General features: G+C 40.6%; 2 protein-coding genes across 2 annotated transcripts in view; one reads left to right on the top strand and one right to left on the bottom strand.

The window, feature by feature from the left end:
• Positions 1 to 1113: 1113 nt before the first annotated feature.
• On the top strand, positions 1114 to 2295 carry LOC309552554 (immunoglobulin superfamily containing leucine-rich repeat protein-like; the record flags this gene model as incomplete). The annotated part of the gene is made up of 1 exon (XM_082253507.1): positions 1114 to 2295. The coding sequence occupies exon 1, from the start codon at positions 1153 to 1155 to the stop codon at positions 2293 to 2295; it is 1143 nt and encodes a 380-aa protein (XP_082109633.1). The 5' UTR covers positions 1114 to 1152.
• A 2249-nt stretch (positions 2296 to 4544) lies between these two features.
• STRA6 (signaling receptor and transporter of retinol STRA6) overlaps positions 4545 to 27605 on the bottom strand; it is a 101525-nt gene continuing 78464 nt past the window's right edge. The window contains exons 13-18 of the mRNA XM_082254939.1: positions 26495 to 26628; positions 26254 to 26371; positions 21675 to 21770; positions 17408 to 17571; positions 10031 to 10147; positions 4545 to 4947 (exon numbers count right to left, since the gene is read on the bottom strand). Of these exons, the coding sequence (XP_082111065.1) occupies positions 4784 to 4947; positions 10031 to 10147; positions 17408 to 17571; positions 21675 to 21770; positions 26254 to 26371; positions 26495 to 26628 (793 nt within the window). The 3' untranslated portion in view covers positions 4545 to 4783. The remainder of the gene's footprint in view (positions 4948 to 10030; positions 10148 to 17407; positions 17572 to 21674; positions 21771 to 26253; positions 26372 to 26494; positions 26629 to 27605) is intronic.

Consider the following 27605-nt stretch of genomic DNA (forward strand, 5'->3'; position numbering starts at 1 on the left):
GTGCAGAGCATGCAGCGGTGTCCCTTACCTTCTCCCGGCGATCCAGCGATGATCTCCCATTGCTGTGATCGCCACCGAGATCCCCGATGCTCGTCCGTCGCTCTGATGACTTCCTGGTTCCGTTCCCTGCAGCAGCAATGGGAAGTGGAACTGGGAGGGAAATTCAAAAGTTGCACCAACAAAAACACACATATATATATATATTTATATATATATATATATATATATATATATATATATATATATATATATATAACCTCCTTATATTGTATCACCTCCTTTTTATATATATATAGTATATATTATCTTATTATATAATATATACTATATATATATAAAAAGGAGGTGATACAATGTAATCTGAAATTATATATAATACATTTATATTATATATGTATATTATATATATATATATATATATATAATATATATTATATATTATATATATATTTATTATATTTTATTATATATGATTTCAGATTACATTGTATCACCTCCTTTTTATATATATATATATATATTATATATTATATAATAAAATTATATTATTGATTAGATTATAATTCATGCGTTTGTGTTTCAAATTTATCACATCTGGGATGTCTACTAGAGTCTTGTTTGGTCAGGTTTAAGTCAGTAATTACTAAGAATTGTAGGCCTATAATACATAACGCCAAATTTCCATGCAAAAAATTGTACCGCTTTTGGTACATAATTCCTGACATAATTATACCGCCAGGGAGGTTAAAGAAAGAGTTCTTGGGAGATGTAGTTCTGGGATAGGAGGTGCCATAATTAGTGGAAACTAAGTTCCCAGAAGCCAGCCTTGCTCAAATTGAACAAGTCTAATGGTGATGGCACATAGAGAAATAACATTTCTTATTACAGAAAAAAGGTAAAAAAAAAAATGCTGGGATTTGCTCTAATGGGAGAGAGGAGGTTTGGTAACGCCTACACATACTCTTTACTAATAATGATATCCCCACACAGGTATGACAAAAGCAAAAAGGTAATGCCAAGCCACATTGTCTGTCCTCCTTAAAGATCAAAAAAAGCTCACCACAGCTCCTGGAATGTAATTGACATTAGGAAAATTATCATCATCTTTTTTTTCTCTGCGTTATCCCATCCCATTTCTGGTTCTTATGCATCATGGGTATCTACATCCAGTTCTTTGCCATTATTGGTTATCTGTTCCTGGTTCCAAGCACATGTTGCCCAGAGACATGCCAGTGCACTGAAGCTACCCAACCCACTGTTGACTGCTCCTACCGTAATCTAATAAATGTACCAACAGATCTTCCATTTGACCTTAGACATCTTACCCTCTCTGTCAACGACATAAGCGACCTCAATGCTTACTCCTTTGCCAATATTTTAAAAGTGACATTTCTGTGGCTAGCTCATAACAAAATCACCACTATACAGCCTGGCACATTTCAAAATCTGACAAACCTGAAGAATCTGGACCTGAGTCATAACCAACTCCTGGACTTCCCATGGCGAGATCTAGCAGCCCTTAAATATCTTCAGTTTCTTAACCTCAACAACAACAAACTAGCTACAGTCCTACCAGAAGCATTCAAAAACTCCAGAAGTTTAAGATCCCTGCAGCTCAGCAACAATCATTTATTTTCTCTGCCTGAAGGAGTTTTTGATCCATTGACAAATTTGTCCCACCTTCAGTTACATCATAATGACTTCCACTGCTCATGTTCTTTGTCATGGCTAATGGATTGGATTAAAACAGTTCAAGCTACTGTTGATAAAAGAGGTGATATCAACTGTGTAACTCCTAACGAGCTAAAAGGAGTTTCACTGGAAAAGGTGCCTGATCTTCTAAAGTGCAGAAAGCCCATTGAGGTTATAGGTGATGACCCTGGACTGGGAAATACTTTGCTGCTTTGCAAAGAGGTTGGAGTTCCATATATGATAATCCACAAGAAGGACAAAACACAAGAAAGCTTTGGGGTAGCCATTAAAAGATTTGCAAATGGAAGTATTATATTAAGCCCTGAGAAACAAGGCCGTACCTACTTATGTCATGTGTCCAATCAAACTGAAAAAAACACTGGCGACATTTCTGTATCTCTTATTCATGATAAAATTTCAGGATGGCCTAATGAGCCAGGGGAGAAGTTACTACTGTTTATAGAGTCTGGAAAAGTAGTGTCACTGATGAATGAAGCTTCACATGTAGTGCCAATTTGCAGGATACCTTGGCATATGTTGCTTTTGTGGTACATCATTTTTGAATGCAAAGTATTTCCAAACATTGTCTTCACAGCGATCTGAATCTTATATATCACAGAGAAAAAATATTCCAGATCACATGCAAGCAAAGTACTGTATAATTTTGTGTCTTATTCACATGTGGCGTATACTAAGGGAAATGCACTGAGAGACTTATGGCGCTTTTCCACTGCATGGAACCGAACGGTTCGGCTCGCTTTTGTGCTTTTCCACTGCTGGTACCGCATGGTATGGTGTAGGAACGGTTTGGTACAGTATGGTACGGCGGCGCTTTTCCACTGCATGGAACCGAACGGTACGGCTCTCAAAAACAGTACCACCTCGATTGTGGTTCCAAGAGGTACCATACCCGGTACCATATCCCACAATCCTTTGCATGCAGTCACTACTAGCCACTGATTGGTCAGAGAATCCCACCCACCCCGTTGTTATCCCACCCACTTAACTTTAGTACTGCTTTAGTGGAAAAGCAAACCATACCGTACCGTACCGAACCGTTCCAACACCGTACCATGCGGTACCAGCAGTGGAAAAGCAAACCGGGCCAAGCAGGGCCAAGTAGGGCCGAGTAGAGCCGAGCCGGTACTTGCAGTGGAAAAGTGCCATTAGACAGCTACCATCATTGACCTCTCTTAAAAATATTATTTCTCTGATTTTCATGATAATCCAAACACTTAGTGTTTTTTAAGCCACTGACCTGGAGACAATATACAGGTTAGGAGCTAAAGCTGGGTGTACACTGACAGAATTTTTTTCCCTTCAGCCTGCAGACTGAAAGAAAAAATCCAACATGCTCCTCCATTCAGGCAAATAGCGCAGATGGATGAATCCCCCCTGCCAAGCTATCATATTTTAACAACTGGCACTGGTGGCTGTTAGAATACCCAAACATCTGTTCGGGTGACAATTTTCTACTCAGCTCCTTTGATTTTTGGATCAAAGGGTTTTGAGCAAGGGAAAGAGACAGGGCAACCTATAAAAAAGTTTCAGACATTTTTTTTAGGAACTCAGGGAACATTGCAAAGTGTATGGCCAGCCTAACTACTTCCAGCCCACCCATAGTACATCTACTGCAGGTGGGTGGCACGGGCAGGCTTGATCATGTACATGTGCGGTACTGAAAAGCAAAAAATGGTCAGGTCATGAAGGGGATAAAACACTTTGGAGATCAAGTAGTTAAAGCGTTTTTTACCCCAAAACTTCATATTCCTAAAATGTGCCTGCTGTACCATGAACTTGTATAGGAAAGTATCCTGTTCTCTTTGCATTGCTTCTTTTGTGTGAAATCCCTGGTATCCCTGCCAGTCCCTCTACTTTCCTATTAAAAACTGATTACACTAAGTGGGAGAACACACCGTGGTCAGCTCTCTAGCTATGCTGGAAAATCAGTATGCTCTCCTCCAATGATCAGACTTGTCCTGACACGCCCCTGCTGCACAGTCATTTACTAGGAAGATCAGTGTACTGCTGCTTCTCCTCCTCCAGCTCATGTGCAGCTGAGAACAGAGGGAATGTGAAATAATTTGCCTTTTATTTTTATTTTAAACTGAATGGGTTGTTTTACAAGGTGATCGTTTACAATCACTTTAAGTCATGCATGTAAGTGTTCATTAAAAATCATTAAAAGTAACTAGTCTAAGTACTTGAATTCCACCTAATATAAGGTTCTTGTAATTTTCTGTACAGTTTGAGAAAGAGAAGCAGCACCAGGAGCCAGTCAGCTGAGCATCAATGCTCATGTGCTAACAAAGGACATGCTAATAAGGGAAGAGAGAACAAATGACAGAGAGAGAGGAGCTCATCAGTATGTTGCTTCTCCTTAATAATTGATCCATCACAAATACAATAAAATACCCAGTTGTATTACTTGACTGCAGTAGAGAAAATCCAGCTCTCCAAGCTGGCTATGCTGCCTGGCAGGACTGTGTAAATCTTAGAAATTAATGAACAGAATCACAAACCCCTTGGCAGGTAAAACAGCTCTTATATATAAATGTATTTGTGTGTTTAGTTTTTGCTTGCCTGAAGTTCAGCTTTTACCCTGACATTCCCAATCGGTATCCTTGTTCCAGGCCAGTGATTCAGAAAATTCTGAAGCCAAATGCTAGCAGACAATTAGAAATTTTCAGGAGACCAGAAATGACAACCTTTACATTGCTCTTTGTGCAATTTTCACATCATCTATGTAACCATAAAATGATAGTATTATTCTACATATGGAAGAAATGTAAATGGTATATACTGTATATGTAAATACTGAATTTTATGTAATAGATGAGATAACAAAAGTCTGAGATGTTAACTTTTTATAATGGAAACACATTTAAAACTATTCACAAAATACACATACAGCAGATTCATTTGAAAAGAACAACCTAAGGAGACAAATACCTTACTAAAACTACAAAATCAAGGGGCCACCATTCCCCTAAAAAACCCCACCCTGCCCAGCAGAGCATCTAGGGGATAGGAGGATAGGGAGGTGGGAGGTAGACTATGTCACTGGAATGTCCCTGGTTTATGCCAGGCGCTACGTAGGACGAATGGGAGATCCTCCGTTGATGCTTTTGGATCCTCGGTGGCACAGCAGAGATGGATTGTGAATGAGTGTATATGCTAGACCCCAGCGGGCTCGAGCAAGTTGAGAGCGTGCACCCTTCATCATTCGGCCATCTGCAGGCATCAGATGAATTCCTATACAGGAGAAATAAAGAAAGAATATAGGTACAGAGTTAGATGTAGATGTTTGTACAATGATGCAGGTTTATCCTACTAGCAGAATGTAGTCAGATGATATAGACATTATGGGCATTTCAGTGGTCTTATATACCAATGTGCGAAGAAACAAATGTCTTTTAACAGACTGTGCTGACCTAGAATATTCGGATTAAAACGTTCATTCTCCAAAAATCAATTTCCAGTATGATTGGACCTGATTTGATGATTCGAGGTATCACTGACTAAGACTGATTTTTCATTAATTAAAGTAGAATTTCATCCTAAACCTTACTAGTCTTAAAAATGTTCCCACCCCCTGCTAACGCATATGCTGGCTAACCTTTGTAAAAGAGATGTATATACTTACTTTTTTAAGCCCGCTCTGGTGCAGTTACATGATCCCATGTGTCAGCCAGCTATTGCTGCACTGCAGAGGAGACAACTCTCAACAATGGCTGAGAATTTGGAGAGAGGAGACATCGCCCATTTGTTCCCATGTCCCAGCCATTGTTGGTGCTCCTTCCTCTCCCTTGCAACCCGCTGACAAAGGGTAGCCGTATCACAGGACTGGACCAGGGCAGGCTGAAAATAGGCAAGTATATGCATCTTTTTTTACACAGGTTAGCCAGCATAGGTGTTAGGAGGGGGTGGGAACATTTTTAAGACTAAGAACCAGACACTTGGAATGCTCTATATAAGAGCTGGAATTTTTTGTAGGTGCCAATAACTCAACTCATAATCACATATTAAAAATATTTTATTTATAACTTTTGTTAAGAGCTTTTGTTATGTTAGTGCAAATAAAAAAAGTATCACGGACAGTACTCAATTGTAACTTTTGTTAAAAAACAAGAAAATAAATAATTATAAATTCTTAAAAATATTCATGTTTAAAATCCACATAGTAGATTCATTGCAGTTGCTCGTCTTGGTGTGGCAATCCCTACATGTTTTGCTGTTTTGATGGGTTTCCACAGAGGATAGGCACTACCACACCACAGAAACACATTTAGTTAGATTCACATTGAATGTTCAAACAAGAATTAAAATCTGATTTTTACACCAAGCAGGGGGAAAGAGAAATGTCCTTTTCCAAAGGCCAGTAGAGAAACTGTATTAATCAGCTGCAGGAGGGGCAATCAAAGCAGGTAAATGGCTTTAAGGTCTGAACAAAGACCCACCAAGAAGTGAGAGCTTTAAGGCAGCCCTCAAAAAGGGAATCCAATCCACCAAATAGTTCCACAAGGATTAAGAGTGCTTGCAGTAACTGAGGAAGTCCATCCAAACGGAAAAACATGTAGCGATTACTACACTAGGACAAGCAACTGCAATTAATCTACTATGTGTATATTAAAAATGAATTATCTTCAATTAATTTATTTTCTTGTTTTTTAACAAAAGTTCTGAATAAAATTATTGAAATTTAAAATGTGATTATGAATTGAGTTATTGGCACCTAAAAAATCCCAGCTCTTAAGGCTCGTACACACTTGACGAAAATCGGTCAAAATATCCTCCAATTTTTCTCTCTCATGCTCAGCGGTCTGTTTTTAGTTGACAGTGCATAATGTTCACGAAATTTCTCATCCGATTTTTTTTTGGGACATTTGTTCCTAGACTTCCGGGTCGTCAGCAACTTCAGATCATGCGTGGTCTTTAGTATCCGATTTTTCGCAGACGTACTGCATACACATTAAACGAAAATTGGTCGTCTGGGGACGGACAATAAAAATTTTGGTGTTTGTCTCTCTGTTTTTTTCCGTTGAAAATGTCGGCATCGGCTGCTGAAAGTTGTGTACACACTAGCCGAAAATCGTACGATTTTACCTCGGACGGGAATTTTTGGCAGATTTTCTACAAGTGTGTACCCTACTTTAGGTTGGAGCTGGAATTCTACTTTAAGGGCCAACTGATAAAAGTATAAATCCATTATAATCATGTATGCAAAATGTTATCTACATGCCTTTATTATCAAAATAATATTCAGACAAATAAAAACATATTCGTTTTAGAGGCAATATTCCTGTAGGATGAGACACATTCAGAGCTAATTACCAGTGCTGTCACACAATACTTTGAACATGCCTATAGAAGGAGAGGGATGACCTTATGAGTATGCTGCTCTTCATTGCCCAATCCCAGGCTGGGGCACATTGGTGATGACCAAACTATATTCCCAGCAACTGTGAAAAAACAGGTCACTATTCTGGCCATGGTAGGGGTGGATGGATCATTCACAAGACAAGATAAGAAAATATTGTCTAAAAACAATAGGCATGTGTATTCTTGTTTGAATCTTGGTATCCTGGTGTGTATTTCTTCCAGATCTGTGCAGTAATATTGTGTGAAATGTTGTCTCTATGCAGGAGCTTCCAGTAAACATGACCACTTACTGCTGCTCTCTCTCTATGAAGAATGACTGGTCTAGTATCCAGACCATCTCCTCTCCTGGAGTTTTCTGCAAGCAGTAATGTAGCAGTAGCTTGTAGCTTGTAATTGCAATAGCTTGTTAACCCCATTCTTGCACTGAAGCCTACAGTTAAATTCTCAGTGATGACTGGTCTGAGACCCTGGCAACCATCCCTGCGGTTTGCCACTTTTTCAGGTTTCTCACTCACCCTGGCCCTAAGACCATGTCTGATAACAATTGTTCACTTACCTGTAAGAGGCCTCTCTGTCTACCATGGTTCCAGGCCTAGTCTGCAGGAAGTCCTACCAAAAACCTGAGATGCAGAGACATAGGGGCCCAGATTGCCAGGCATGTATACCCAGGAGAACCTTTCTTACCATCTCCAAGCAAGTGGACCCTCCTGCACTAAGCCACCACTCATTCCCAACCAGAACTGATTTTAATAGGAAGGTTCTTCAAAAATTCTCCACACTTTTTTGACTCTATATATTAGGAATTTCAAAACACAAAGTACATCACGTTCCTACATAGTCACCTACCTTTGATGCATTTTTCCCAGCATCAGCAAAAAATGTTTTTGGTTGAGCCAGTGCCACTGATGCCCTGCAGCTTTCACATCATCATCACATGAAAATCTTCTTCCCCTTACAGTTTCTTTGAGAGGTTCAAAAAGGCGGAAATCAGATGACCCTAACTCCGTACTATAAGCTGGGTGTTCTATAGCCTCCCACTCATAAACAACTCTACAAGAGAGAACTTTATCCCCATACTGAGCACACATGAGGAGATTAATTTGTGCTCCCGGCACACCTATGACAAAACATTGTTCCTCTTAGGTTTTGCAGCTATCTTCACCACAGCGTGACAACTCTTATACTAAACCGCAAGGTCAGCCGGCTTGCCAGACTGACTAGTCACATTACACTCAAACATGACCAATTACAACTCATTCCGCGCGCACTGTTTCCAGCGAAAAGATAAAAGTGCGGAAACTTTTTGAAGACCCCTCATATTTTTACTGCCCCAAGTATAGGCTATTTTGCATACATAGCATAAGAAAGACAAGATGTCCCGTTTTTCCATGGTGTTTACTAAACTTAGCGACAACAAATGCTATATTTTACAGGTCCAAATATATGGTAAGTAAATCCGAAGTTATAGTACAAGGACAAAAACACTCCTAAAAATTTTCAGTACATTAATCTTAGCGGCGCTGGCAGTGCAAAAGGGGAAAAGTAGTGATAATCACAAACGACAGTTCTCATAAGATACAGGCGACCATAATCACATCAATGCTGTTTTCATTCTATCCTGTACTAAGCGATCTCTCTCTCCAATGCCCCCCCCCAGGAGGAAAGGGTATTAGAACGTCCCTTTTCCTAGGATCCCTTGGCTCCTCCCACCAGGTAGTTTTATCTCCTACTCGGGAGAATAGTTGAAAGACATATAGGCTACCTAACAACCCCAGGGCTAGCCATAAAATGAACCTAACATAATTGCACAAGGACAACACTAGGGCAAACAGTGACAGAAAGTACAACAGACATCCTCCCAGATGTAAAGAATAATGTTCTAACACCCTGTTAGAAGCCTCTAGTAGGTGGACCTGCTGGGTCCTCCCACAGCTCTGTTTAGGCTAGCACACAGTGATGATTTCACCACTACTTACAAAGTAATATCTTGGTTTGTAAAGGCGTTTGGTGCTCACAAATTGGATTTATATCCCTTGTGACTGCTGAGGAATATATTTAAACAAATGTGTATGTGCACAGTGTTGACCTTTAACACATGGCTATGTATTTAAAATGTGTATATAGCTGTTTTTCTGGAGTTCCGTTTTATATTTCAGAGACAGCAACAGCATTAGGGCTTATTCATTATGCATTACATTTGCATTTTACATACACTTTATTGTGTAATGTGCTCAAATAAATGTTGCAGTCATTAACAAACTTGTGTCTATGTGTATAATGTTATTCTGTGCTTCATACAAAATGCATATTAACATTTTTGCATACAACAAAGCACATAAAAGTAATTTAAATGCATTCATAATAACACTCAGGAAATGCATGTAAATGTAAGTCACCCCAATTGCAAACCCGAAAATTTGTTTTACTTCCTCCTTCAATTTGCGTTTACGTGATGTTACTAATCATGTAAATTATTGCATGTTCCATATCTAGCTAAGATGGCAGAGAAAATATTAAATAGAGTTTCTCTTTGGTTCACAGAGTGAGTGTTTTCTAATTGGTCCATCAGTTTTCTGTATCAGATTGTGGAGCATAACATCAGCACTGAGTAATAGGACCATACCGGTAGTGCTGATTTTATTTATACTCTAACAATAAAGCATATTGTAGAGCATATTGTATAAAATGTTGTGACAAGGATGACATGGTGTCTTAAGTATCAGGTATTGTAGGGAACACTGGGATTGATTTACTAAAACTGTAGACTGCAAAATCTTGTGCGGCCCACCAATCCGCTTCCAAGTTTTATTCAAAGATTAATTGAACAAGCTGAAGATAGAAGCTGATTGGCTACTATGCACAGCTGAACCAGATTCTACACTCTCCTATTTTAGTAAATCAACCCTATGGTCTCATGTCCGTATGGAAGAAGAGAGTTGAGGAAGAACTGACTCACCTTCTTCCAAATCTGGTTGTTTCCACTTAGGAGGTTTCATGAGCAGACAAAACGCTCTAACCACTGGGTGACACTCGGTGGCTTCCACAATTAAGAAATTACAATAATTTCGATACCCTGCAGTTCAAACATATTAAAGGTACAAATAAAAGTTAAAGAAGAATATTCAGTGAGATCTATCAAACAGAATTCTGGATGACATTTACATTTCATGGTGCTAGAGCGTAAAAAGTGAAAAATGTGTGTGAAAAACAATTCTTCAGGCTGAATCAAGATGACAAACGGTGTCATTTAAAAGACATGCTCCAGAGAGATATACCTGCAGTGAATGTTTGGTGAAGGGCACATTCACTCCTTTAATACCTGTAAGTCCTATTTACTAAAGTGTGAAATTCAATGATACGTATTTTATAAAAACATTGATGGCCCATAATTTCCTTCAATTAAACGGTGACAAGACTGAAGTCATGCTTATTGGCACCCCCTATAAATTATGTAAGGCCAGTCTTGATAGCTTATCTATAGATGGTGCTTTACTTGAGCTTCAGTCTAAATAGAAACATTTAGGGGTGATATTTGATGTTAATTTAACCTTTGATCCAAATGTTGTCAGAACATCTTTTTTCCATCTGAGAAACATTGCTCGGCTGCATCCTTTGCTATCATACATTGTAGCTGAGAAGCTGATCCATACATTTGTGTGCTCCCGACTTCACTACTGCAATGCTCTACTTGCTGGTGTACCTTAATCCACTATTAATCAACTACAATATGTACAAAATTCTGCAGCCAGAATCCTGACTAAGTCCTGACCAGGGCCAGCGCTACCGCTAGGCGAACAAGGTAGCCGCCTAGGGTGCACTGCCGCCTAGGGCGCAACCATACCTCCCGCTCCCAAGCATCCCTGATTCGCCGGGATCGTCCCCGGCGAATAAGGGCTGAGTCCCGGAATGCTCGCGGCGGTGCGGGCGGCTTGGTTCCCGCACGCCGCCCGTGAGTTACACACACACGGCAGCTGGTCTCTCTCCCCAGCTGCCTGTGTCAGTGCAGAGCAGAGACGAGCACTGAACCCGTCCCTCCCCCTTCCTGTGTGTTTCCTGTACACAGAGGAGAGAGGCGGGCAGAAGCTCTTCACTCTCTGCAACAGCGCCACTCTGATCTGAGGTCTTTGATGTTTATAACTAATACTAACTTGCAAGGGGGGGAGTGTATGGAGCTGGGGGGGTGTATGGTGCTAGGGGGGGTGGAGATAGGGGGGGTGTATGGAGATGGAGGAGTGTGTGAAGCTGGGGGGGTGTATGGAGATGGAGGGGTGTATGAAGCTGGGGGGGTGTATGGAGATGGAGGGGTGTATGAAGCTGAGGGGGGTGTATGTCATCTTCCTACCACCCCACCCCACCCCACCCCACCACCTGACATCTTCATACCCCCTGTCATCTTCATCCCCCGTCAGCTTCCCCCCATTCCACCCCCTGTCATCTTCATCCCCCCTGTCATCTTCTTACCATCCCACCCCCTGTCATCTTCATCCCCCCTGTCATCTTCCTACCATCCCACCCCCTGTCATCTTCATCCCCCATCAGCCTCCCCCCATCCCACCCCCTGTCATCTTCCTACCATCCCACCCCCTGTCATCTTCATCCCCCCTGTCATCTTCCTACTAACCCACCCCCTGTCATCTTCATCCCCCATCAGCTTCCCTCCATCCCACCCCCTGTCATCTTCATCCCCCATCAGCTTCCCACCATCCCACCCCCTGTCATCTTCACCCCCCCTGTCATCTTCCTACCATCCCACCCCCTGTCATCTTCATCCCAGATCATCTTCCTACCATCCCACCCCTGTCATCTTCATCCCCATCATCTTCCTACCATCCCACCCCCTGTCATCTTCATCCCCCATCATCTTCCTACTATCCCACCCCCTGTCATCTTCATCCCCATCATCTTCCTACCACCCCACCCCCTGTCATCTTCATCCCCCCTGTCATCTTCCTACCATCCCACTCCCTGTCATCTTCATCCCCCCTGTACCCCACTACCAGCTTCCTACCTCCCAAGCCCCTTAAATTTTCTGGTGCACATCATATATGATGGACGCAGGGACAATGTTTTTCTTCCAGTGAGAACACGGACACAAGGACATTTGTCCTTCTAGTGAAACCACCAATGCAGGGAATTTTTTATTCCAGTGACACCACAGATGCATTTCTACCCAAAACCCTGCTCACCCATAGTGCAATGACCCTGTTTTTAAAATGTTTTTTTTTTTGGGGGGGGCGCAAGTAGCTGGTCTTGCCTAGGGCGCAAAATAGTCTGGCACCGGTCCTGGTCTGGTACAAGTGATCATATTACCCCTATCCTGGCATTCTTGCACTGGCTAACAATCAGATTTTGCATAGACTTTAAGATCCCCCTGCTCATCTATAAGGCTCTTCATGACTTGGCACCCCATTATCTCTTATCAACGTACCCCCCCCCTTCGTAACCTCCCCTCGTCAAATACTGGCCTGTCTGTGTGTCCCCCCTACTCACCTATACTCAATGTGATACAGACCCTTCCCATTCTCCAAAACTCTTGAATTCACTTCCAAAGAACATCAGAGAGTCATCTTCTCTAAGCTCATTTAAATCAAATCTAAAAACGTTTTTTCTTTAGACAAGATTTCACTTAATTGTCAATTTTTTCCTTGTTGTTATTCTGTGTATTCCTTGTGTTTTCCTTGTAAAGGGCTTTGAGAAGCTGCCTTTAAGTGCCCATTCACACTAGGGCAACTCACGAGGCGACTTGTGTCGCCCCAGGTCGCTTGACATAACCAAAGCAATGTAATTCAATCAGTGCCGTCTTAATTGCCGCTACTAAGGTCGCTCCGACTTCAGAAAAGGGTCCTGTACTACTTTGAGGCGACCAGTGATCCGACCTGTCCCATATACTTCATTGGGAGTCGCCTCCTTATCTTAATTGAAGCGACTTGTGATCCGACTTGTCATCCGACTTTGCAAAAAAATGGTATTGAACAAGAAAAGAGCATCATTTTTATTAAAACATTAATATGTCTTCTGTCAACCTGGCCTTTGTTCTTGCAGGCATTTATCGGGCATTTTTTTAGGCAGGCATGTCATTTTTTGTATTTAGCGTCTGGGGGGTCTAAAAAGTGTACCTGTCAAGTTTCAGCTCTGTAGCATGTCCAGAACCCCTAAAAAACAGCATTTTTATTATATTTTCAGTAATACGGCTTCTCTGCGGCTGGCTTTTTTTCTTTCTTGCATTTATCGGGCATTTTTTTAGGCAGGCATGTCATATTTTGTATTTAGTGTCTGGGGGGTCTAAAAAGTGTACCTGTCAAGTTTCAGCTCTGTAGCATGTCCAGAACCCCTAAAAAACAGCACTTTTATTATATTTTAAGTAATACGGCTTCTCTGCGGCTGGCTTTTTTTCTTGCAGGCATTTAGCGGGCATTTTTTTAGGCAGGCATGTCATTTTTTGTATTTAGTGTCTGGGGGGTCTAAAAAGTGTACCTGTCAAGTTTCAGCTCTGTAGCATGTCCAGAACCCCTAAAAAACAGCATTTTTCTTATAATTTTTAGTAGAAAACTAATGCAGTGTCTTTCCAGCTGTCTTTTTTTCTTTCTGGCATTTATCGGGCTTCTTTTTAGGCAGGCATGTCATTTTTTGTATTTAGTGTCTGGGGGGTCTAAAAAGTGTACCTGTCAAGTTTCAGCTCTGTAGCATGTCCAGAACCCCTAAAAAACAGCATTTTTATTATATTTTCAGTAATACGGCTTCTCTGCGGCTGGCTTTTATTCTTGCAGGCATTTATCGGGCATTTTTTTAGGCAGGCATGTCATTTTTTGTATTTAGTGTCTGGGGGGTCTAAAAAGTCTACCTGTCAAGTTTCAGCTCTGTAGCATGTCCAGAACCCCTAAAAAACAGCATTTTTATTATATTTTCAGTAATACGGCTTCTCTGCGGCTGGCTTTTTTTCTTGCAGGCATTTAGCGGGCATTTTTTTAGGCAGGCATGTCATTTTTTGTATTTAGTGTCTGGCGGGTCTAAAAAGTGTACCTGCCAAGTTTCAGCTCTGTAGCATGTCCAGAACCCCTAAAAAAAAGCATTTTTCTTATAATTTTTAGTAGAAAACTAATGCAGTGTCTTTCCAGCTGTCTTTTTCTTTTCTTTTTTTTTCTTTTTTTTTTTCAAAACATCATATTGTGATTGGCCAAATAAAAAGTCGCCTCACGCTGAAGTCGCGCCAAAGTCGCGCCAAAGTCGCGCTGGAAGCGACGCGACTTTAGTGGTTGCGGCAGTGTGAACCGGCACTAAAGGCACTATATAAAATAAAGTTTATTATTATTATTATTATCATTTTAAAATTGTAAAAATCTAATTTAAAAAAGAACAAAGCTGGCGTAGTTTCACTTCACTGCACTTCAACCTTACTTCTCACTTTAGTATAAAAAGCTTATTGCTTCAAAATCTATATATGTGCTGTTTAATGTGATCCTGCTGGCTTTAGAGAGCAGTTGTTTTTGGGTGCAGTCAGAAGTAACAGGTGGGATGGAGTGACACTAGTCCAGATTTTTCAGGACTGTCCCCTACTTTCAAGGGGGGGGGGGGGAATTTTGAAGACCTCCTTCAAGCGATATTAGTTTCAGCGATCTATTTCTTTATTATTTTCACTGACCCTAAACAAGCATGTAGTGAAGTAAGAACTCTTTTTTTTTTTGTATATTTGTTCTGGGCAAGTCATTCTGGGAGCACTGAGGATATTGGAACACCAGGAAAGGAAATAAGGGGACATCACCCTAACAAGTATATAGACAGCAAATAAAAAATGTTAGAGATTCTAACTGTTCTCTGCTTTACACAAAACTGTCCAAGCGTTAGCTGATTTGAAAAAGCAGGAAGAAAAAGAAAAGGAACAGTATAAAGCCATATAAGTATGAATACGTGTATATACAGTATCTGACAAAAGTGAGTACACCCCTCACATTTTTTGTAAATATTTTATTATATCTTTTCATGCGACAACACTGAAGAAATGACACTTTGCTACAATGTAAAGTAGTGAGTGTACAGCTTGTCTAACAGTGTAAATTTGCTGTCCCCTCAAAATAACTCAACACACAGCCATTAATGTCTAAACCGCTGGCAACAAAAGTGAGTACACCCCTAAGTTAAAATGTCTAAATCAGGCCCAAAATTTCAATATTTTGTGTGGCCACCATTATTTTCCAGCACTGCCTTAACCCTCTTGGGCATGGAGTTTACTAGAGCTTCACAGGTTGCCACTGGAGTCCTCTTCCACTCCTCCATGATGACATCACAGAGCTGGTGAATGTTAGAGACCTTGCGCTCTTCCACCTTCTGTTTGAGGATGCTCCACAGATGCTCAATAGGGTTTAGGTCTGGAGACATGCTTGGCCAGTCCATCACCTTTACCCTCAGCTTCTTTAGCAAGGCAGTGGTCGTCTTGGAGGTGTATTTGGGGTCATTATCATGTCGGAATACTGCCCTGCAGCCCAGTCTCTGAAGGGAGGGGATTATGCTCTGCTTCAGTATGTCATAGTACATGTTGGCATTCATGGTTCCCTCAATGAACTGTAGCTCCCCAGTGCTGGCAGCACTCATGCAGCCCAAGACCATGACACTCCCACCACCATACTTGACTGTAGGCAAGACACACTTGTCTTTGTACTCCTCACCTGGTTGCCGCCACACACGCTTGACACCATCTGAACCAAATACGTTTATCTTGGTCTCATCAGACCACAGGACATGGTTTCAGTAATCCATGTCCTTAGTCTGCTTGTCTTCAGCAAACTGTTTGCGGGCTTTCTTGTGCACCATCTTTAGGAGAGGCTTCCTTCTGGGACGACAGCAATGCAGACCAATTTGATGCAGTGTGCAGCATATAGTCTGAGCACTGACAGGCTGACCCCCCACCCCTTCAACCTCTGCAGCAATGCTGGCAGCACTCATACATCTATTTCCCAAAGACAACCCCTGGATATGACGCTAAGCACGTGCATTCAACTTCTTTGGTCAACCATGGTGAGGCCAGTTCTGAGTGGAACCTGTCCTGTTAAACCACTGTATGGTCTTGGCCACCGTGCTTGCAGCTCTCAGGGTCTTGGCAATCTTCTTATAGCCTAGGCCATCTTTATGTAGAGCAACAATTCTTTTTTTCAGATCCTCAGAGAGTTCTTTGCCATGAGGTGCCATGTTGAATTTCCAGTGACCAGCATGAGAGAGTGAGAGCGATAATACCAAATTTAACACTCCTGCTCCTCATTCACACCTGAGACCTTGTAACACTAACGAGTCACATGACACCGGAGAAGGAAAATGGCTAATTGGGCCCAATTTGGACATTTTCAGTTAGGGGTGTACTCACTTTTGTTGCCAGCGGTTTAGACAATAATGGCTGAGTGTTGAGTTATTTTGAGGGGACAGCAAATTTACACTGTTATACAAGCTGTACACTTACTGCTTTACATTGTAACAAAGTGTAATTTCTTCAGTGCTGCCACATGAAAAGATGTAATAAAATATTTACAAAAATGTGGGGGTGTACTTACTTTTGTGAGATACTGAATATATATATATATATATATATATATATATATATATATATATATATATATATGTGATTTGCATTTTGCCTTTTTTTATTATCCACCCAACAAGAAATTGGCCAAAAAAAAAGCAAAAAAATGCAAAACACAAAATGCATAAAAAAGTGTGAAAAAATGTGCCAAAAATGCATGTGCAAAAATGCAAAAAAAGCACCGCAGAATCGTACCAAAAGCAATCTGCATAGGCGTGAACCAGGTGTGAACCTTAAGTGGGTTTTGCATGCCCATAAACCTGTATGGGAAAGTAAAAATACTGCTTGCAGCAAAAAAAGAAAAAAGTTAATTAAACCCTAAGGCTCGATTCACACTATTATGTATTTTCAGGCAGAAACGCAGAACATTATGGGGTCATGGAAAGGATCAGGGATTTTTCTTAACGCAAAACGCTGAATTTTTTTGTTTCAATAGACTTCAATAGAGAAGTACCAGAAAAGCATGTAGTGCATTTTTAGTGTGTATTTGACGCGTTTCGAGTTTTGCATTATTTAATCTGCCAAATAACAAATTGGCCAAATAAAAAAAATAAAAATAAAAAACGCAAAACCCTTTAAAAACACATCAAAAACGCATGTCTAAAACGTGGAAAGCACAGCAAGAAGCACTGCTGCGATGCTCAAAAGCAACATGCATATGCGTCTTAAGATGCAAGTACAATGGAAATAGAACACTTTGAGAATGCCTGACCAAGGAATTGTTGTGTTTCCCAGTTATGTAGCTGAAGAAAATTGTTCTTTGCTTACCCGGGTCCCAGCCCTGTACACTGTGTTGTAGCAGGCTCAGGTCAAGGCGGCAGAAGTGGATGACATTAAAAATAACTGAGACCCCAAGCCGGGCAAGACAGAGTAGCTCACCCCGCAAGAAATTCACTGGGAACATGAGGTACGTCAGCACGAAGAGACCTCTCCTGAAAAAACATTAAAAAGAAGGTGACCAGAATATAATCACACATCCACGTCCTAAAGTGCCAATAACACCAATAACATCATTAGACCATTTGAAAAACTTTCCACTAGAAATTCCAAAAGTGTTTGAGTTCTCTACCAATGGGCAATAATTGTGGACATAGAATACAGATTTACTGCAAAATCAATGTTTTGCTTTATGGAGATGTCACAGTCTTGTGACCAAATTAAAAAGAAGAACCACTCTTTATATCCAGTAAATGCAGACATGGTCACCCCATCTTTCTATCTTCAGTTAGTGAGGTACATGGCCACAATCACTGAGAACCTTAAGGTAATCGGTCATATCTTGTGTTATCCCATATTTTTGCTTTTGATATTTCTCATACAATTTGGTTGAGATAAAGAAAAATTCTGGCTATGGTATGTTTTTGGTCCAGCTTGGACCAATGTAATTCTGTATATACTATACTTGGCCAATGCCCCTGGAAGATGGCAATCATTGAAGTAGACACTACGACTCCAGTGATCTCCACTTGCTTCCGGGTCCTGTGCCGATTGGCTGGCATAATGCATTGTGAACACAGGAGGTCAGATGTTCAGCAGGGGCACTATTAAATGCTAAGTGCTCTGACTGGATGAGGTGGAGAGGCACGGTGATGATGTCACACTCTCTACCTCATCCAATCAGAAAACACCTTGCATTCATTGAAAAAATGCAATGCATTCTCTGAATGGCACCTGAGCTGAGAAGCTGACCTCCTGGGTACTAAATGCATCAGGCCAGCCACTCAGCACGATACCCAGAAGCAAGTGGAGATCACTGGAGTAGCAATGTCTACTTTAATGATATCCAGCTTCCAGGAGCATCAGCCAAGTATGGTATATACCAAGTTACATTTGTCTAAGCTGGACTAATGTAATGTAAAATTATACTATACCGGGAACTCTTCTTTAATGTATTTCATTTGTATTTAATAATGTCTTCTAAAAAATACAGATCTCATATAGATATAGATAGATATATAGATTTCATATAGAATTAAATCAAATTTCATATAATTCTGAGTAACCTTATAATAATATGTAATTTACACAGCAAGGCAATATATAATATAAATAATAAACTTCACCTCCTCGATCAACATTGATTATTTTTAATCATTGGTAAATAGATAAGAAAGTGTATCATATTTACTTTTTTTTTTACACTTCTTCAGTTAATTTCTGGTTTCCAGGCCTAGGCCAATGATGTCATACTGTATAGCCCAGAAGTCTTCAGACAGGAAAGAGGGGAGGAGTGGTTTTCTAAGCTAAGCACACCCTCCTGCCTGCATGCCTTAGCTAAGGGAAGATGGATCCCAATAAGTAAATTCATGAATAATCTGCCCTTATTCAAGATGGACCAAGATGGCCATGAACAGATATGCTAGGGGATGTTTTCCAAAGTGATTTCTCAAAAAAATAAAGCATAGAGACATAGATTGGTGGGGGGTGAGTTAGCTTTGACTACTAAAAGTGATTAAAATAGTGCTTTTGGTTTGTGGTTCGCAGATGCAGTGTAGTTCCGCTTTAAAACCCAGAGTACCAAGGAAACATTTGGAAATGTAGGATAATATTCACTGATAGCCTAAAATGTTCAACGTAATACATTGTATTAGCTTTTCTTGATAATACTGTGTGTGACATTAATGGCCTTTGCTCGTGTGCAGGAATATAAGAAGTTCTATGGTACAGGCTTTCATGAGGCAGATGCCTATACATCTCAGCAATCTTTCACAGCCATAATCATTATAGCAGCAGATCACATTCTTCGTAAGGATGCTGGTAGCAAATGGAGCTACATAATAATCATCAATCAGAACTGCAGCTCACTTGATTTTTTTTCTTTGCACCATTCTATGTAAACTCTAGAGATTGCTATGAGAAAAAACCCCAGAAGAGAAGATACAGAGACACTCAGGATCCTAGAATGCAGCCATTGATGTACGGTAGGGTGGCAGGTGTTGATGCACCGATCTCGAAGCGTAACAATGTTTTAATTTTTTTTTTTTTAACAAACATTATTGAAGTGTCACAAAGTTCTATTGGAGGCAGAATGGTGCAAGGCAAATGATTTCCTTGCACTGCGCTGTGCTAAAAAAAAGTAATGCATGTAGTACTTTTTTCCACACACACTATCACAATGCAACACAATGCATCTGGTATAAACTAGCCTGAGAGAAGAAGATAATACATTTTGCATTGTATTGCAGTGGCCTTGTCTATATTCCCATTGCACACTTTCCTGGAGACAAGGCTTTTCAGTAGCGGGTGCTGCAGCGACTACCAGCTGAATACTGGCCCCATCACAGATCAATAAACATATTCGCCAGCACACCATGCAATCTTCAAATGTTGTCCAAAACTTTTAGTGTAGAGAGATCATAAAGGTATGAGTGCAATGTTTCAGAGCCGTGCAATTTTTTAGAGCACATGCCTGACGAAGGGGTCCTGCTCTGCTCAGAAATGTTGCACTTGTGATGTGATCTCTCTACGTTAAACGTTTAATGATCCTTGGTGTGCTGGCGGATATGTGTATTGTATTACAGTGGGACTACACTAAAATAGCTGCTGAGCGCAGTCCCACCACACCTGGTGTGAATGGGCCCTCAAACCAGCCAATCTGGACCACCAATCAGGTCCCTGACATTTTAATTTTCCCCTATTTTAATGTTTGGTGTGAACACTAACAGAAACTCCTCATAGATATCTGAATGATACAATCTGTCCATAAACGGCTCAAATTCTGGTTCCAGTTTCAGCTGTGGGTGATCTTGTCAGCATCCCCGGCTCAACAAAACTTTAATGACAAATTGAAGGAGCTGGGTAGAAAATTGTGGACCGAATAGTGACTACCTCCAATCAGATGCAGTTACTGTCTGGGCTTTCAAGCAGCTGTGGTTGCTGTGGTTGCATGAATACAATAGCGAGCAATGCAGATTTCTCCATCCAGGCTGTTCAGGAATCTACTGATTTTCTAAGGCAGATAAATCTAAGGCAGCCCATACATCATGCATTTTTTTGTTCAGCCAGTGTGTTGAATGACAGAAAATGCCTCGATTCCCCACCCACACTTTATAGGTGGAATCCCTCCTGCTGTGATATTGTATACTGACTAGTGATCGACCAATATTGTTTTTTTAATGCCGATACCGATACCGATATTTTGGTAATCGGATATCGGTATCAGCCGATATCAGCCAATATTTTTGGACATGTAACAAAACTTTTTTTTATTTTTTTTATTTTTTTATCAGGTACTCCTTGTGGAGGGATCTGGGGGTCTAAAAGACCCCAAACCCTTCCTCGGCACTGAAAAGCATTCAAAACGCCAAGTTTGGCTGTTTTGAATGCTGTCAGTTTTTTTAATGTGGCGCCGAATACCCAGTAGAGATGTCATGACATCACTTCCGTTTTTTTTTTACATGGAGACCCAATCAGAGCCGAATGCGGCTTTGATCGGGTCTTTAGAGGCCATGGAGGTAGAAGGCCCGGGTCTCCTGGTGGGATGGGAGACCCGGGCGAGCTGCAGAAGGCGGCGGGAGGGGGGGGGTGTCCCCTCCAGCTCCTTGTAATGACAGCCGAGCGGCTTCTCAGCTGCATCAGTTGTCATTACAAGACAGCCGACCGTCGGCTATGGACGCCGGTATCGGGGTGATGCCTCTAGCTGCAGGCAGCACTTTCCCGAAATATCGACAATATCGGTAACCTCAGGGGCTGATTCCGTTATATCGGGGAAAGTGCATATCGGCCCCCGATATATCGGTGGTGCCGATAATCGGTTGATCCCTAATTCTGAAAGTGTCTTCCCCACTATTAGAATACAATGATCAGTGTTGCCCGCTATAGCCAGTTATGTCCTACCAGTCTGCCCATACATGGATCAAAACTCGGCCACATCTAACTGTATATGGCTAACCTAATATACAGCACTGTTGCCACATGACTGACTGATTAGATAATTGCATAAATAAACAGGCTTACAGGTGTTCCTAATAATGGAGAGTGACCATGTTTGAAGACTGCCCTTATATTGAAATGAATATTTCTGCATGGTAATTACCTTTGGATAATCTGCGGTGGATTTCCTTTTAAGAAGAGGAATCGTGCACATAGCTGGTGAATTACAGTTACCAGGAACAGAAGTAACCAGAATGGCCTTAATACAAAAAAAAGAAAAACGTAATTTGATTTATCATGTCTGGCCTAATTAGAAATACTTCCTTTAACCCCACAGGACTGTTAACCTCTAAAGACGTTGCTTCTCTAATAATAACCACTTAAGACAGTGCAACCTTGTACTACACAGAAAAAAAAGTTATATTGTGCAATATGACAGAATAAATCCACAGTTAGATTATTAACACACAAAATTCCAGATGAGTAATAAAAGAATATAATCTTAAATCCCAGGTTCACATTAGTGCGATGACAGACATTGCATGTGATTAGGAGCGCACTGCTCTGAAAAACACATGCGATGTCTGGGCGATGCAAATTCAGCCATACAGATTGTATGGCTGAATTTGCATCACATTCGGACACAATTTGCACTGGACCCTATTTTGGGTCCGCAACAGAATCAGATTGCTTGGTGGTTCACACCTCTGTGATCTGATTCATGTCCGAACTGACAGTTTGCACTGCGATATGCGATCTGATCTGGGGTGTCGTTAACTTTGTATTGACACCCCCAGCAATTCGCATATGGCAGTGTAAACTGCCTGTGATTTGAATGCGATGCTGGAAACCACAGTGGATTCGCAGGGTTCCCGCATGGCATATATGTGAACCGGAACTTAGGCATATCTCTGTCATGGCACCTACAACAGTAAAATCCGTCTGTATATGCAGAAAAGCATGCTTGTTATACTCACTATAGAGTTTAATCCTCTGTATTTTGTAAAAAGGCTGTTTGATCCTGTCTTTTCTGATCCTCGCTTTATTCCAGTGTCTCCAACTCGTCTCCAGATATTAAAGAGGCCAGGGGACAGGCTACACATGCTCAGTTTGGTGTGTATTGCTAGAGAGTTTTTTTTTTTTTCTTGGAAGAGTGCATGTGATCAGCACAGGGTCAACCAGCACTGTCCAGACAGAGGGCCAGGGGTCCTGCAGTCCTATAGGTCAGTGAGAGCAGAATGAAAACTCCTCCTACAAGCTTTAACCAGGCACTGATAGAAGTCACAAGACTGCTATATACTGCTGATGAGAAAAGGTATTCAGCAGTTTATAGTTACTAAAACGTTTGCATTTCCAAGTTCTGCGTACTGTGGGAGACCAGATATAGTGAATGCAGGGTCCTGGGTTTAGTAACACTTTAAGTGCAGATATTTACCTGGGAGCTCATGCTTCTGAAAGGCTTCCCATTATAAATATCAGATGTTACATATAATTTGATAGCTAGGGGTTCTTATGAATCAATCTGACAAAGCACACAAAAACACTTACATGCCAATTAATCTCTTTCAGTTCTGAAAATAATGGAAGAGTGCTATTGTACAAACTGCATTGTACATTGTACATCCGAAGTGGCTACAGCTTGCCTATTGGTATTCTTCACGTGTCATTGCTGCATTTATATGGATCTATTGCTTGTACAGTACAAAGAGGTATGTTGGAAAAAAACTGACAGCTATACCTGCTCAGTTCATAGGAAGGGTAAGGCCAGATTTTCCTTATGGGAGAGATAGAGCCGCTCAGGTGTGTAAGTCCGACCTGGTGCTGGTAAGACCCGTCATCCGGATGAAGTGCAAAGAAGTAGTAGAACCGCACTCAGGTAGATGAAAGTAAAATAATACTTTTTTATTCTTCAAATCATAGATGAACAGACAGTGCAGGGGAACAGGCAATCCAAAGGTTAACGCGTTTCACGGCACATACAGCCGCTTACTCCTAACCGGTTATGAGTAAGCGGCTGTATGTGCCGTGAAACGCGTTAACCTTTGGATTGCCTGTTCCCCTGCACTGTCTGTTCATCTATGATTTGAAGAATAAAAAAGTATTATTTTACTTTCATCTACCTGAGTGCGGTTCTACTACTTCTTTGCACAGATTTTCCTTATGGCGTACGGGGGTCATTTCTTGTGTGCGGGTCAATGCTTTGGACAGCAAGATGAGGTGGGCTTTATCAAAGCACAATATATACAATTTTTTATTAGTCTTTTGCTTTGTCTCTTTTAGTTATCTCTAGATACCAATGGGGAAGTGGGGTAAATCCAGCAACAGTACGAAATTGTGTAGAGTGAAAGAACTTGGTATTACAAAACCTTTTCCAGGCAGGTGGATTTTCACCTCATCTTTTTTTTTTTTTTTTTTTTAGGCTTCAAACAGACTGCAATTAAATGCATACAAAGAACAGAAGACATGTTCATTTTTTTTTTTTAGAAAATGATGCGCTGTTTGACAAAAAAGGGGTGGAGCCTATATGACAGGTCATCATAATACACGTTTGCCTAATGCAGCATGATCGGTATGTGATCTGTATATTTTCACAAGTCCACATCTAGGTCAGTCATGGCAAACCTTGGCACCCCAGATGTTTTGGAACTACATTTCTCATGATGCTTAACTACACTGCAGAGTGCATTAGCATCAAGGGAAATGTAATTCCTAAACATCTGGGGTGCCAAGGTTCGCCACCATTGTTCTAGGTCCTTCATATCTGTTCTAAACAATTAGTAAACTAACCGTTTCTAGTACATTGAAAGAATGTACTGTATATTGCCAAAGCAGACAGTGGAGTTGATTTATTAAAACTGCAGAGTGCAAAATCTGGTACAGCTGTGCATGGTAGCCAATCACCTTCTAACTTCAGCTTGTTCAATTAGGCCTTGCCAAAAAAAAAAAAAAAAAAACCTGGAAGCTGCACCAGATTTTGCACTCTCCAGTTTTAGTAAATCAACCCCAGTTTGTCCTTACCTCTCAACAAGCTTACTTCCTAATACGTTTCTATAGCCCAAACCTTTTTCTTTCATTTGAATAGAGTAGGAAAGGTGAGAGCCTCTGTTAGTTTTTTTATTGCTATCTACATACTGTTTTGGTAAGTAGACATCAATATATCAAAAAGGGCATGCAGTTCTAATGACAATTGGCACTACAAAATTTTAGTTACGTGGATATCCACTAACTTTGCAGAGTTCTCCACTCCCTCCTGTTGTGACTATGGGATAGGAAGTAAAGGGAGACTTACTCAGATACAAACAGTAAAAAAGAATCTGACTGGGTATTTACCATCCCCTAATTTATCAAAAGTTGAAAAAAAATTGACTGCCGATTTACTTTAATGCTCACAATATCTAGGCCTTGCTGGCTAAGTCAAAATGTTTTCAGGTTTGAATAAATTGGGGAATACCTAAAAACCCATGTCAGTTTTTTTTTTCTTTGTGGCTGTCCGGTTGGGGAGATTTCACTTCACTTTTATTCCCAGAGACACAGCAGGAAGTAAGAGGCAATTCCTCCAAAGTGAGGGAAGAACAGGTTTCCTTAGCAGGATCTTTTCCCTTACCCCCTGTTTCTAAGATAACGCAAAAATGTTGGATTTCCCATTGCTTTCTATACTGGAGATCATGATCACAAGCACCAATAGCGAGAGTGAATCTCTCTAGGAGGGCCACAGACAACAATAAATACCATAATTTACGGAAGTTCTTTCCAAAATTAAAAATATGTTTGGTTTTACATATGTTTTAAGACAACCTGTCTGCACTGGGTTCAGTCCAAATCTGTAAGTTAGCTGTTATCGCTGGGTCATCCGGCTGCACCGGGAGATTCCCCATTCCATAGCTGCATATGCGTAAAGGGATGAGATGCTCATGACATCGTTGACCTAATGTGGCCACATGGGTATATTGAGTCAATAACATTGACCTAATACCAGGCATGTACCCATATTAGGTCAAGCAAGTCAGGATCATTCCTGCCCTTTTATATTCATCAGTCATGAGGTGGGGAGTCTCCTTACACAGTTACATAGTTGGTGAGGCTAATAAAAGACACCAGTCCATCAAGTTCAACCTATGATGTGTGTGTGTGGGTTTGTGTATAGAGTAAACTGAAAGGAAAACACAGGCGCCACTCTAAGTGCAGTATCTTGAGATTTATTGGGTAGAACCAAAGAAAGGGGTACTCACAAAGGTAATACTGCACTTAGAGTGGCGCCTGTGTTTTCCTTTCAGTTGGCTCCAAGCATCTTCTACTTGTCACCAGAGCTGCCTCAGGAGTGCTTATTGGGATTTTTAATGGACTTTTTTCATGGACCTTTTATATATGGACTCAGGAATTGTCCCTTTGTTTGATATTATTTTACCCCCTGTTGTTTTTCTTAGTGATACCGATGAAGTCCCTGGTGATAGTTTTCCTTCCCCGTTGTGCGCCAGTTGTTATTTTAAGCTTGTGTATAGAGTAGCTGTCATTGACCCAGCAATAACAGCTACTGTAACTTTCAGGTTGGACTGAACCCAGTTCGGACAGGTTGTCTTAGAGCATATGTAAAGCCAAGCATTTTGCTAATTTTGAGGAACATTGCTTCTAAATAAACATTATATAGTGTTAACTATATAATAAAAAATACAACTTTTTTATTAATTCACACCTTTTTACAACTAATATGTTCTCGTTTTAAACAGAGACTCCATTACACTTACCATGTTTTTTCAAAGAACTTGCGTAAGATTAGGAATTTTCCATATGCGATTGGAATGATGATGAGAAAAGTGATGATTAGGTGAAAAAGAAACAATAGCAAATGCTGAAGGATAAGGCCTATAAAAGGAAAAGAAACACAAATCATTCTTAATAATAAACAGCTACATTCCTCTGGGTAGCACAATTAGCTGTATCTGTTGGGCCACAGATAATATGTAGGGGTGTCAGTAGGTAAAATACCTATACAAGTCACTGAAGCCTGGTAACTGATATGACTCATCCAGCTAGCAAGAGTTGGAGATGTTTTCTGAAGAGATCGAGAGTCCAAAAACACCTTTGAGGCCTGACCCGCAAATAGGGACTGCAGTGCCCACCTAGGAAACAAAATACTTCAAGTAAATAATAAAGCATACAGAAAACTGCAATCAAACAAAAGACCTCATGTATTGATATTGTTTGAAATAAGAACTGACGTGCATGTATATATTGCTAAATTTCGTCCCTATATTGGCCCAGCAAAAAGGAAGGGAACTGGTTGCTTTAGGGAAAAGAGAACATCCCTGAGATTCCTTGGGGCCATAAGTGTCAAATGGCTGACAAGCAATAACATGAGGCCGTTTTTACAGCCACTGAACTCTGAGGTGATCCTAATACCTTTGACTGTTCATTTAACGGGAAAATGTATTTCTTGTAAAAGAAAAAATGGCCCTCTGAAAAAAGATCCTTGGTCAATCACTCTTCACCACAGTCTTTGACTGGCGGTGACACTGCCTGTTTTAACACATATATATAAATACAAAGAATCAAAAATTGGTGATTATAAATAAATAAATATATATAGATATAAAGTGTCTAAGTAAAAAATTCCGTGGTGTAAAACACAAAAGTCCACTGTGAAAGTTTGACACAAAAAATATGTAATAAAAGTGCTCCCAAGTGCTCAACGGATATGTTCCACACGTGCCCTTGCTCCCCACACGTGAATCCACTTACCAATATGTTTATTTATTTATAATCCCCAATTTTTGATTCTTTGTATTTATATTTATATATATGTGTGATACATATATTTATAAATTTATAAGTCACTGGTTCATTTTAAGCTAATTTATTATATTTCACTGTTTTAGCGTTGTGTTTATACATTCACTTATGGCACAGCCTTATTCAGATAAATGGGACATGTTGGGCTGGTGATAGCAGCCTAAAGACTTACGATGACAACCTCCCAATACCAATGTTTTTGGTGAAGCACAAACACGTGCAGAATAGGAATTCAGAGAGAATCTCTATTCAAGTAGATTAGAAAACCCTGAGGTAAGCAGCACTGATAATACCTACCTGTATCACT

The sequence above is a fragment of the Pelophylax lessonae genome (assembly GCF_965119305.1).
Source record: "Pelophylax lessonae genome assembly, chromosome: 4".
Lineage (NCBI taxonomy): Eukaryota > Metazoa > Chordata > Amphibia > Anura > Ranidae > Pelophylax > Pelophylax lessonae.